The following is a 12634-nucleotide window of genomic DNA, read 5'->3' as shown; positions in this document are numbered from 1 at the left end:
CTTATCTACTGAGCACAAACAGACAAATCTAGAGGAAAAGAAAAAAGTTGCTCAGCAGTGCATTGCCACATGCTGAATTTCTGTGGTGACCTAGAACCTCCACTTGAAAATTCATTAACCAATCAGTTTAGTGCACAAATTTAATTTCTAAATTGTTTAGGGCAATATGAAATATTTGAGAGGGTTAAAATTTGTGACAATGTGTGACACAAAGTAACGATGGGGTGAGTAAAGTCCTAAAATGGGTAAATGGAAGACACATTAGCTTCAGCAAAGAATACTTTTCTATTGATTCCTTGTTTTCGCCTTTGCTTTGTATCAATAGTTCGTTGCTTTATGGTTTGGAGAAGTTTTAAATACATTAGTGGAAAGTGTACTCAATGTCTATGTCAAGGGGTAATGTTAACATTAAAAGTGTTTAATTCATATTCAACAGTCTCATCCATAGAATAACATCCATGCTTTCAAGAAAACTATCTAATTATTAGATTATAACTGGGATAATTGATTTTCTAATTGTAGTGCAATACATTGATGATTCACTGATCAATGTTTTTCATTTTAGCACAAATCAATATTATGCCAACTGTTCAAACTTATATTTTCATTCAATTGATGTAATTTTCTAATCTTTTCAGGTTTCTGCTGCAATGCATAGTAATTTTAAAGGTGACTGAAGCCACAACAGACACGACCACTGATTTCGATTACACATCAACAATAGTATATGATGATGTGACAGAGCCGCAAGATGAGTCATTTCTCATAAAAAAGAATGAAGTGCATTCTTCAATAGAAAAAGCAGAGCGACATAACTTTGCTGACTTCATCCCTACAGACTACAGTATACATGATCCACCACCTTTAATAAATGGTGAGTAGAATTTGGCCAGTGGCCTAGTTGCCATGACATCAGGAATGTTATGCAACAATCTCAAAAGGTCAATGACTCTCTCCAGTCATGATTACAGAGGATGTGGATGAAATTAGAAAATGCATTTGCAAATTAGACAATCACCCTGAATCAAAGAAGAAAGTCCAGTCAGTGGTGCACTCTTTCGGGTCTAGTGCATTACATAGTATTATTTGTATGAATTCAAAATATCTCTAGCACTTCACAGCATTTGTATTATTTTTTTAGTCCTACATTACAAAGATTCTTTAACAGAAGAACACAAACTCATGTGTATGGTGACTACTCAAACCTAGCATTTTTATGTTTACTATTTACTAGGCTGATAATGAGCATATTTTTCTCATCTTTTTTAAGTTCCACAGAAGATTAAATAAAATGGAGGGAGCATTTTTAATGTTTTGTAAATATTTCATCCCTTTTGAGAACTATCAGTGGAGGAAATTATGTCAGTCAGAAAGATTTGTTGATAGTAATGGAACCTGTTTGGCTATTAATAAATTAAAATTATTTCATCCATGTACTTATTTCATTAACTTCAGTTTAGTATAGCCTATAAAACTAATTTCATGTACTACGTTCTTCAATCAGAATGATTATCTAAAAATACTGTGTCAGTTTACTTTTGTGCATGCTATAGAGATGGGATGTTAACGTAATACAAGCTTTAACGTTACTTACTGTATTCCAGTCAAGTGAATACTATCACCCATCTTCACATTTACCATTTTCAAGCTGGGCCAGGTGTGGGAGAAGTATGATTTGCCTTCCTCTTCCTTTTAACATACTGCCAATCAACACCTTGATCACCTCTGCTATACTTGACTTTTAAACATTCATTCTTGTACTTCAGGCAAACCGGTTCCAGTGAAATTTTCTGTGAGTATAAAGAATATTCCAGACATCAATGAGCTGAAACAGGTAGGTGCCTGAAACAAGAAACCCTGAACTTAAAGAATGAATCTGATTGTCAACCAGCTTTCAGAAAGAAGGTCTTGTTTTTTTCAGATGCTCAGTATTGAAATGAATTTAAGAATCTACTGGCAAGATACAAGACTTACTCATGCAACTGATCTTCTCTTTCAAAGGAGCAGAACTAACCATTCATACCTCAGCCTGAACCCTGTGGCACTTTCAAACATATGGGTTCCTGATATTTATACAGGTATAGCATACAGTTAAATACTCTTTTATAGGGATGCAATGAAAAATGGATTCTTTTATACTTATTTTATTTGCAAGTTTACCATTTATGGTAGGTTTTGGATGGACACACAGCCTAGCCACTGCTATATTTCTAGGTTTAGCCTAACAAGACAATGTGACCCCCTACACTACAATAAACCCTTCTCCAGTCCTGCATACTTTTCCCTTCCCTTTATTTAATCTTCCAGGTCTATCCTATTCTTAACCCTTCCTCATTTTCCAAAGGTTCTCTTCTCTATCACATTTTTAAACACTATTGTTTATCAGAATGCTCTTCATCTACTTTTCATGAATCCTTTGAATTTCTCCAAACAGCCCTCTCTCCTCCCTCATCATGCCTAGTATATATTTCCTTTTAGTCCATTGTATTTGTCCTTTCTTCTGCATAGCCTCATACCTAAAGCATCCCTATACCTATACCTATCATATTGCTTCATCAACTAAGTTTGTGAACTGTACAAAATCAAGGTCCCTATATAGCTTTCATTAATTTTTTGTGAATATCCTTAGACAATGTTCCTGTCACCAACTACCTCCTTGTAAAAGCTTCTTTATAAAACTCAATTCTTCTTTTTATGTTTGCACTCCTTTGGCCATCTTCTTCCAAAATAATTCAATGTATGCATAGGTAATCTTACTTGCTATAGCTAAAATTCCAAGGTTCACCTTATATGACACCTTACACTACCATAAACCCTTCTTCAATTCAGCATACTATCTATTTCCCTTTATTCCATCAAACTTGCCTATTCTTTTCTTATAATAGAGCCTTCCTCATTATACAGCCCAAACATTTGAATGGATATGTTTTTGTGGCATTCAAAGCAAAAAGGTTAAAGTAATCAGTATTGTTTATGCAATTTTTTTTGTCCACAGACTATGCCAAAAGTGTCTCAAGTCAGCGCATCCTATCACCTCCAATTTCCTTAAGGATTTATCCAAATGCAACGATAAGATATTCAGCCAGGTTTGTGTCTTCTTTGACTCCTTTAAAATCTTCTTCACACTAATATTCAAAGGTCATAAGACTCTACCCATCCAATAATTCAGTCAACTCAGATATGTATCATGAATCAGAAAACGCATAGTTGACAACAGCTTGTACTTTAATCAAACTTGATTTTCCTCCCAATATCCCTTGAGTATGTTCATGTATGAGAAAAAGTCTGCTTAGCTCGCAAAAATGTAAATTAAAGGGAAGTACACATTTTTCAGAATCATGATGGAAATGGCATGCCCAATGGAGTTCAGGATGTATCCTGCGGATTCTCAGCGATGTGATCTAAGACTAGAGAGCTGTAAGCATGCATAAACCTACTCTCACAAAATATTGGCACTGAAAACAACTACTCTGTTAAGGCTTCAAACATTTTCAAAAATACCTAAAATTTTATTTGAAATTTTTACAGATGGTTTTACGCGAGAAGAGCTGTCCTTTTCATGGGTTCCAGAGGGCAGACCAGTAAACATTGGCCATCGTCTTGCACACTTTGATTATTCTGTAAATTTAATTAATGACAAGGAAGATGTTAACTTTCCTTCAGGTAAGGCTACTTTCATTATGCTTATAGGATTATGTTAATATAAACTAATTATGTTTCCATTCTGTCTTTCGAGAATATCTAGGATTAAAAGGTACCAATGGATGTATATTAAATGAAGCTTGAAAATACAGAGCTTAGCTGTCTTGAGATACCCCATATTCAAAAGCAATAAACTCAAGGATGACGAGAAATGTTTCTGTTGATAGATCCCATCCTTTTCATGACTGATCACTTCATAGACAGGGTAAAGTGCTTAACTGCCTACCTATGTTAGAAATTAAAACGATGCTGCCTGACAGAATGTGCTCGGGCACAAGTTAAGCGATGGGTTTGGCAAAATTTCAATCATTTCCAAGACAAAGAAACGTGCATTTTAAATCTGTGTATCCTTATCAGTATATTGCTTTGGAGTAAAATTTCATAATTACTTGTTATCATTAATAAATTAGAAAAAAGCTTGTTTTTGAATTAAATAATTTGGTCATCACGTTTAAGTTATCAAAGCCTGCCTAAAATAATATTCATCCTATTAAAATTTTTCCACAGGAAGTTACCCTGCCATCTCTGTCTGTTTGCGGTTTCAAAGGCGGATGAATTACCATCTTCTACAGACGTACATTCCAAGTGGCTTATTTGTGGTGGTGTCATGGCTTTCATTTATGGTACCAAGAGAGTGTGCACCCGGGAGATTGGCAATCTGCATGACAACACTACTGACACTCACAGCAATGTTTGCTGCTGTGAGGTAATGCCTTCAGTTCTTTATTCGATCGATAAATCTGTCTTCTAGGCAGGAATTGCAAATGTTTGATGTTCAAATCCACAATATATCTTCATTATTTTAGAACCTTTTTCAAAATTTTCTTTTGTTTTTGCAGGCAAAATACACCGACAGTCAGTTACATTAAAGCCTTGGATATTTGGATGGTTGGATGCATAATATGTGTGTTTTTTGCACTGGCTCAGTTTGCTTCAGTTCTCCGGTAAGTTAACCACTTTCATTGTCCCTTGAATTGAATTTTCTTCTTTTTATAAATACACGTGCATGAATTAGGCAAAGAATAAGTACGGAAATAAGAAAAACTCCTCATTGCATATATAATACACTAATAATTATTATAACACAGCCATCCTACAGTTTTCAAATGGCTCTTGCATTTCATTCATGATATCCTTACATCTACCGCAAAGTAAAATGTCTGATAGAAACTATTAATAATTTCTATTTTTCTTGTACCGCATTTTGATATTATCATGCTCAATTAAAATGGAAAAACATATTTTGCTGGTACTTGCTGGTCATCAGTTGTGACCATGAAATGATATCAACGGAATCATTATGATCAAATCACTTAGCATTTACTTTATTGTTTAAACTATAATTATGACCACTGAATGAAAATATGAGCACAGATTTCCTTTTCTTCACTTAGAGGACAACCATTTTCTTTTGCAAATTATAAAAACCATTGCAAAAAATTAATTTTTTTCTAATGTCAGAATTAGGACTAAATACTTTGACACTATACCTGATTTTACACACAGAGTTAGGTGTTGAATGGACCTGGAATTACATTTTCTCCACTTTGAAGGCAACCATTTTCTTTTGCAAAGTATAAAATCGTTGCAAAAAATTAATTTTATTCTAATGTCAAACTTAGAAGGACTAAATATTTTGACACTGTCCCTGATTTTACGCACAGTTAGGTGTTGAATGGACCATATAAATCTAATGTAAAGTTTTGGACTTACAAAGCACTCTGCATGGTACCTTTAGCCTTGCTGTAATTCTTACTTCAATTTTACATATATACCTTCCATGAAGGGATAAATGAAGAATACGGAGATGAAGAGGGGTTCATTGTAGAGTAGAATGTAAAGCTATATATTATTATAGGTACACTACCTTAATCGGTAGATTACCTAAAATAGCACAGACCGTCTATCACTCTTCACATGGTTTTGTATCCCCATACTTGTCCTTTCACTTCCCCACTTGTCTAAAGTAATTTTTCTATCATGGTCCTACATCTTTTTTGATTCAATTTTTTAATTATTTTTTCTCCCTTTTCAACAATTTCATCATATTCCTTATATAAGTTAATTTTTCATCTATCTCCTTGCCCATACCTCTAAAGCCACCAGTATTTCCCAAAGAGTTATTATTCAGGCTGATTCATTCATTAGTTCCCTCACCTCACTCATTAACACCACTTTGCTCTTTCAAGATCCATGGAGCAGAATGGATAAAGTGAGTGAATGAAGAGCAAAATTATGGAGGAATAGGCATCTCATTACGAACCTGTGTATGCAAACCTAAATATTTTCTGTATTCCTTTCTATTAAGGAACTCTCTGTAAAAGTGATACATGCCATGTATCACTTTTGCCATGTACCACTCACCTGAATGCCCATTGATTTGAAAAGAGTGCTTTCAATGAATGTTTTTGTGAAAAAGCACATGGCAGCAAAATTACTGTAATTAAAACTGATTAAAATTCTAGAGGCTGTCACTTTGCCAACAGTATTAATACACAAGTCAATAATTGTAACTAAAAAGAGAGGAAACAGGTATGCATATATGTAGTACCACCAGGATACCATATTTATACTTCATTTCACGTTTACAAATATTTCTACACTGCTCCTTGAAGTGGGTGCCTACATTTAATTTTGCTATATTTGTTAAATTTAATTTAGGCTTATTCTGTCAGTTGAAATAGAAGGTATTATTGCAATTTATAGCTCACAGTTATTTACGAATAAAACTTGCATTTATGGTAGCACATAATATGAGATGCTGTATTGATTAAAAAGGAATGTTCATTGCTGACATGCATGCATAGTTAATGAAAAAGCTTTTTTTTGTCCAATTCTTTAGTCCATTAGGTTTTTAGTCATTTCATGATACCGTAACTCACATATCCAATTCTCACGGGTTTCTTAATTTTTTACTTTTAGGGTAACATTGATAACAAAAAAAATATTGAGAAATGAATGTTTAGTTGACATTTTTCAGCCCTAAAAATAAGAAATAACACTTTATAGAATAGTTTTGCCCAACTTAGCCTGTTGAATGGCTGCTTTGACCTTTCTTTCATTAGATCAAATGCAAGTATTTCAAAAGTGTTTTTTGAATGAATGTTAATCATTTGTTATTGGCCAACATAGAGCACATACTTTTTTATTTAGATGTTGTGCGTGGAGTTATATAAATGAAGCATCATGAAAATACGATCATAGATACTAAGTAAGTAAAATATCCTAATTTCTTAGTTGTTGCCTTTTGAATTGAAATCATCCGATTTCTGAATGAACTCATTATTTCACTCAAGGATTGTATAAGTAACACATATACTGCCTACTTTGGTCAGAATAATCTTACTAAAGTGTATATATTTTTTTCAAGGCTGGACAAGCAAGCAAAGGTGAAAGAACGAAAAGTTAAAAAATCACCACAAGGGCATCCAAAGTCACCATGCAATGGCAAACCTACCTGGAATTGCATTTCAGAAAAAGGTTCCACTGGACGCTTCAGGTCTCTCAAAGAGGCATCTGACCAGATGGACAACGACATGAGAAAAAATGTAGGTAGCACATAAATTTCCAGTTATCTCAAGAAGATCTATTCATCAATTCTTTTCCTATTTCTTTTCTACTATTTGTGGATGAAAAGTATGTGCATTTATTTACACAGTTGACTGTTTTAGCTATTGATGTTCTAATGCTTCATGACCTCAAGTGTTCTGTTTCTGGCTGCTGAAGTATATCCTGTTGAAATTGGGAGAGATCTTGGGATAAATCCTGTGAAATCACAGATTTTTGTCTGAATTTTCAAATTTTCAGTAAATGCCATCAGAAAGTATGTAATACTATTTGGTTTTATCATACTACCAGTTATTAGCAGAAGCTATGATCATTTTTAACATTGGGATTCTCCTTATGAGGGATTTGGTGGAAACTATTGACTTCTGTGGAACAGAGGAAGGCAAAGAAAAACTAAAATTTTTTTGGCTGAGTCTCAATGAAAGATATAAAGTAGCTCACAGATTAATGTCCCATCTAGGGCTTAACTTAACTCTGGACTTACTATGTAAACCCTTGGGTGGGTTGGAGAGTGTGTCATTTCATCATGTGTCCTCATAGGGGTGATAAACAGGATGCCAGAGGATTCTTATTGAAGTTTTTTTATTGCAGAAGGAGGGAAAGAGAAGAGAGTTGATGACAGAGACATTTAGTAGAGGTGTTGAGAAAAGATTAGGGAAGACTTTGATAAGGAGTTGGGTTTTATAAAGCCCAGAAACTAGGTCATTTAGCCCAGATGATAAATGTATGAAGCATGATTTTGAGATTCAGGCCTGGAGAAGGATAGAAAAGGGGGAATGAGTTGAAAGGAACACAAGTGAAGAAGTCTTAAGAATGGAGGGAGAGGAGATAGGGCTGTTGGGAGAAATCTAAAGGAGACAGAAAAGATATGTAGATTCAGAATATTTAAATTGGGGATTTAATGTTGAAGACTTAAAGAGTGGAGGAGCAAGGTACTGAGAGGAAATGGATAGCCAAGCTGGGTGGAATGAAGGGATGTAGAATGTTTGAGAAATAGAAAAATTGTAATATTAGTAGTAGTAGTGTGAGGTGTCTAGGCTGACTTGCTGGGTGAGGCTTAGAAAGTAGCAGTATTCAGTCTGTGTCCATCCAAAACCTACCTCAAAGGTTCAACTAACAAAGCTATAATTGCATTTTTCAGCCATTGTTCATATGGAAAGAATTTTAATAATCCTAATCCTAGATCACCAAATAGCGCATAAAATGAGATGCTTCAGACATGATACGGTGGAACATCAATGTACCTACATCATCATCCCTGATGATGATGTAGGTACATTGAAACCGGTCGCATTAAATTTTATTTGGTGGAAAATTACCAATTTTTAATTAACCAATAGCAGATCGTGCAAATTCTCATTAATGAGATTGTTGCTCCATAATTACCTACTTTAGCAGTCATCAATCTGTTAAAAGAGATCCTAAATTTTTGTTTCATTTCTCTGAATACATTTATCCAATACCACTGAAAAAAATGTATATATGTAAACATAAATATTTTTTAGAGAGAGGGAGAGAGTCAGCCTCTTTTATATCAGCTTTAATTTGCATTGCATTTGTTAGTTGAAAAAGGTAGCAGCCCACGTTGAGAGAATAAACAGATTCAGATCTTAAGTGTGAAGGGTATTTCAGGAATTTTCTGATCCCTACTTGACTATAATTTGGCTCACTTTTAATGCACCACTTGAAGATGGGGCATAATGTATTAAACATTAATAATTATAATATTGTTCGGAAAGAATAAAGTGGTTACACTGGACTTATGTCTCTCTCTCATTCCTCACCACCCAAAAATTCTAGCCAACCCAAGTGTAACCACTGATCCCAGTAGTACAAATGATCTCAGCAATAGATTGTCTTACTAAAAGTGTACTATCGTAATGCTGCAACTGTCATATTCAAAATTATAGTACTTAGGACTTGGAGCATTTGTTTCTATGGTATTTCTTATTGTAGAGCAAAGTATTAAACAGACTTTGAAGGCTTCATGTAAGCTGAATACATGGTACCAATTGATTGACATATACTTATTTTCATTTTACGGCTTTAAAAGGAAAGCATCTAAAGGGGTCATATAGCAAAGGAAAATATATATTTAGCTGAATTTCAGGGAACATACCTGAGAAAATCCTGCAATTAAGCAGATGAAATGAATTCACAAGCAAAGGAATATATGAACATACTGTGAGCGCTTGAATTTTGAGAAAATATTGGTTCCACCAGGAGATAGCATTTCATTTGTAAAATCTTATAGCATCCTTCAGAATACAATTTTTGGATGTGAAACTCACATGTGGGTATAACATTTAAAAAAATCATGTTAATAAAAAAACATGATTGACTAAAGTGGCAAGATTAATGGTTTCTAAATCCAAGACCGTATCATTTTGAATCCGACTGTAGTTTGGAAAGTATTTACTGATAAATGCATGTTATGGATTATAATGTTTATTTGTATATACATCCTTGGATTGACATGACTTATCTTCTCTAACTAGGAGTGGAGCTCCAGTGCTACAGAAGAGTCACATACATTGGAAGTTGGCATCGGTGATAGAGATGGAAGTAAAAAATACGCACGAAGATACCAATTGAGTATTGAGACATTAACATTGTTTCGGAGAAAAATTGAAGCTTTCTGTCCTTTAGTAGCAATTGGGACATTTGTAGTATTTAATATTTGTTACTGGCCATGGATTTTGAGTGCTCCTACCTATGGAAGGGAATGTGATTGAGTGTGATTCAAGGTGGCTTAAGTATAACTCCTATCCATTGAAGAGTTTCATTCCTAGGTCATGTTACAAAGCATGTATTCTGTGCTTGGTATTTAAAAAAAATCTATATGTAACCAGCTAGGAAATCCAGGAGACTTGAATCAAAGGTATCAAGAGTGAAATTTTACTTGCAGCACCATGAAAATAATTCAAGCTCTATGCAACAATGGAAGGTCATGTTGATGATGTCATGTTGATTATTTGATGAAATAAGAGAGGCAGGCTGTGATACAGATTTAAGCTTTGTATTCCCCTCAGAAATAGCAATCGCAACAAAGAAAAAATTATTAAATACTCCAGCCTACTAAAACACATCCCCCACGCTGAGACTTCTTTACCTACTTTTTGATACATTTTTCTACACACCCTTCCAAGAGCCCTTTGGTTACATGCAATGCACCTATCAAGTAGGTCGGTGAATTTGGTTGGAGAATTGCCAGAGGGATTTGCACTCATTGATTCACTGCAAGCACACTTCTAATGCTTCGTAAATTCAGTGGCCACCTGATTTTAGAGACATTCAAAGTCTCCATACGACAGGTAGCTTAGTCTGAGGCATACATGTATCTAGAGCACAAGAAAAAATATTTTTGTGCAAACATTTCAAATGAAAGGGCATTACTGATTTGTAAATATTGTTGTATATTTTTTTATATTCAAAGTTAGGTTAGTATTGCACGCAGGAATGTATCTGAAGATGGTTACAACAGAGTTTTTGCCAAGTAGAAAAGATAATATTGATCGTCTGAAGATAAGGGACTAATTTAAGAAACATTTTAAGAAATTGAAAGTTAAAAAAATTTTTGTAAATGTCTTAAAATTCATGTATGAAACTATTTTATGCGGATGGGAATGGATTGTCTAGGACAAAGTTGAAAAATTCTCAAAATGACAGTTTAGTGTCTTCAACACTAAACAGTCATAAGGAGAATTTGACAACTTTGTCCTAGACAATCCATTCCCATCCACATAAAATAGTTTAATACATGAATTGTTAAGACATTTTCAAAAATTGTCTTCAGCACTAAACAATCTTCAACACTAAACTGTCATTAAGCATGACATACAAATTAAAAGTCTCTACAAGTTATCAATTTGGCAAAAAGCATTATATATACACATAATTACATGGGTAATTAGTAATGAGAAACATATTATCATACCAAAAGTCTTCTCAATTGCAAATTGGTTAAATTTGATTTGTAAATTGATCAGCAACTACAATGCTGGAAGCTTTTTTGTACTACAGTGCACTTTGTTCCTCCAACTACCCAGCCATGACAAAAATTACTTTTCCTATTGCTCTGTATGTATAAGCAATAGAATTTATATACTTCTAGAAAGAGGAAAAGATCTGTACAAAGCTGAGTTAACTACTCAAGAAATTGTATTGACTAGGTGAAGGTGAGACCTAAATTATTAGAACAGTCAATGTAATGAATGAATAAGTACAAATAAAGATGAAATTCTTTCTCTTGAATGTGTTATATCATTACTCCATATTTCCTTTCCTTGAGTCTAATAATAATAATAATAATAATATACATTATTCATCTTATAATCATAATCACATATGGTAGATGTCGTCATTTAGGAACATACAGTTGTTCATATATAATATAGTATACAGCACAATATGCAATCACATAAAATACTTATTTGAAACAATTTGCATACATACACCTAGTATTCTACTCATGCTAGACCTTATAATTTTAGGCTAGTAAAGTCGAGCTCATAATACTCCTGTATTGAGTATAAAGGATTGGAGGTAAGCCAATCACGCAGCACCCTGCGGAACACTACATTGCGGGCTGACTTTACAGATTTTGGAAGCATATTAAACAATTTGATAGGTAGACCTTCAACTTTGTAAGTCCTATCTAGCCTAAAGTATAGAAATTCCGTATTAGACTTTGCTCTGGTGTTATGGCTGTGAACATCAGCCCTAGTAGAGTACATACTCATATTTTCTTTTACATGAACTAATGAATAGAATATATATAAATTGTAGACAGTCATAATTTTTTAATTTAAAAAGAGAGGTCTACAGTGTTCAAGTGGACATGAATTAGATAAGGTACGGACTGCCTTTTTCTGCATCACAAAGATTAGCTTAATATCAGATGCATGCCCCCAAAGTCTAATGCCATAAGTAATATGTGAGTGAAAGAATGCATAGTAGGCATTAATTAAGTAGTCCTAACTAACATATAATTTCAATTTCCTGAGCAGAAATAAGGCTCATGCAAGTTTCTTCCTAATGTATAGAATATGAGTACTCCATGTTAACTTAGAGTCTAAATAAAATCTCAGCAGTTTCACAGGAAATTTTTTTCAGATAAATGAAAAAGGCATCATATAGTTTCAGGGTTAACTTGGTGGAAACTTTCCATATTGGAGAGAGATGATAATTAACTATTGTGATTTCCATTACACTATTTTTATTCACACGACTCGGGTCTCAACACTTTGTGTCATCTTCAAGTGAAAATTTTATGCATATTGGCAAATATACATGTACTCTTGTTGAACCTAAACAGCCTAAGTGTTTAAAGTTGGCTTTAACCTTGTGGACTGTGGCGCTTCGT

General features: G+C 34.0%; 1 protein-coding gene across 1 annotated transcript; it reads left to right on the top strand.

Moving 5' to 3' along the window:
* The first annotated feature begins 219 nt into the window (after positions 1–219).
* LOC139695333 (glycine receptor subunit alpha-4-like) lies at positions 220–10857 on the top strand. Its single transcript, XM_071594041.1, has 11 exons — positions 220–224; positions 639–874; positions 1767–1834; positions 1922–2078; positions 2996–3086; positions 3335–3417; positions 3529–3663; positions 4210–4408; positions 4542–4646; positions 7073–7250; positions 9768–10857. Exons 1-11 carry the CDS (start codon positions 220–222, stop codon positions 10002–10004), a joined length of 1494 nt encoding a protein of 497 aa, XP_071450142.1. The 3' UTR covers positions 10005–10857.
* Positions 10858–12634: the final 1777 nt, after the last annotated feature.

Source organism: Hetaerina americana, unplaced genomic scaffold, assembly GCF_022747635.1.
Source record: "Hetaerina americana unplaced genomic scaffold, ioHetAmer1.1.p SCAF_6, whole genome shotgun sequence".
Classification (NCBI taxonomy): domain Eukaryota; kingdom Metazoa; phylum Arthropoda; class Insecta; order Odonata; family Calopterygidae; genus Hetaerina; species Hetaerina americana.
Note: the sequence above shows the minus strand (reverse complement) of the source record. Positions and strands in the feature narration are given on the sequence as shown.

Excerpts from the sequence above, each read along its gene's own strand:
- LOC139695333 (XM_071594041.1), top strand. Across the intron at positions 875-1,766 it reads TCCACCACCTTTAATAAATG|GCAAACCGGTTCCAGTGAAA; the intron begins GTGAGTAGAATT and ends CTTGTACTTCAG. Across the intron at positions 2,079-2,995 it reads GGTTCCTGATATTTATACAG|ACTATGCCAAAAGTGTCTCA; the intron begins GTATAGCATACA and ends TTTTGTCCACAG.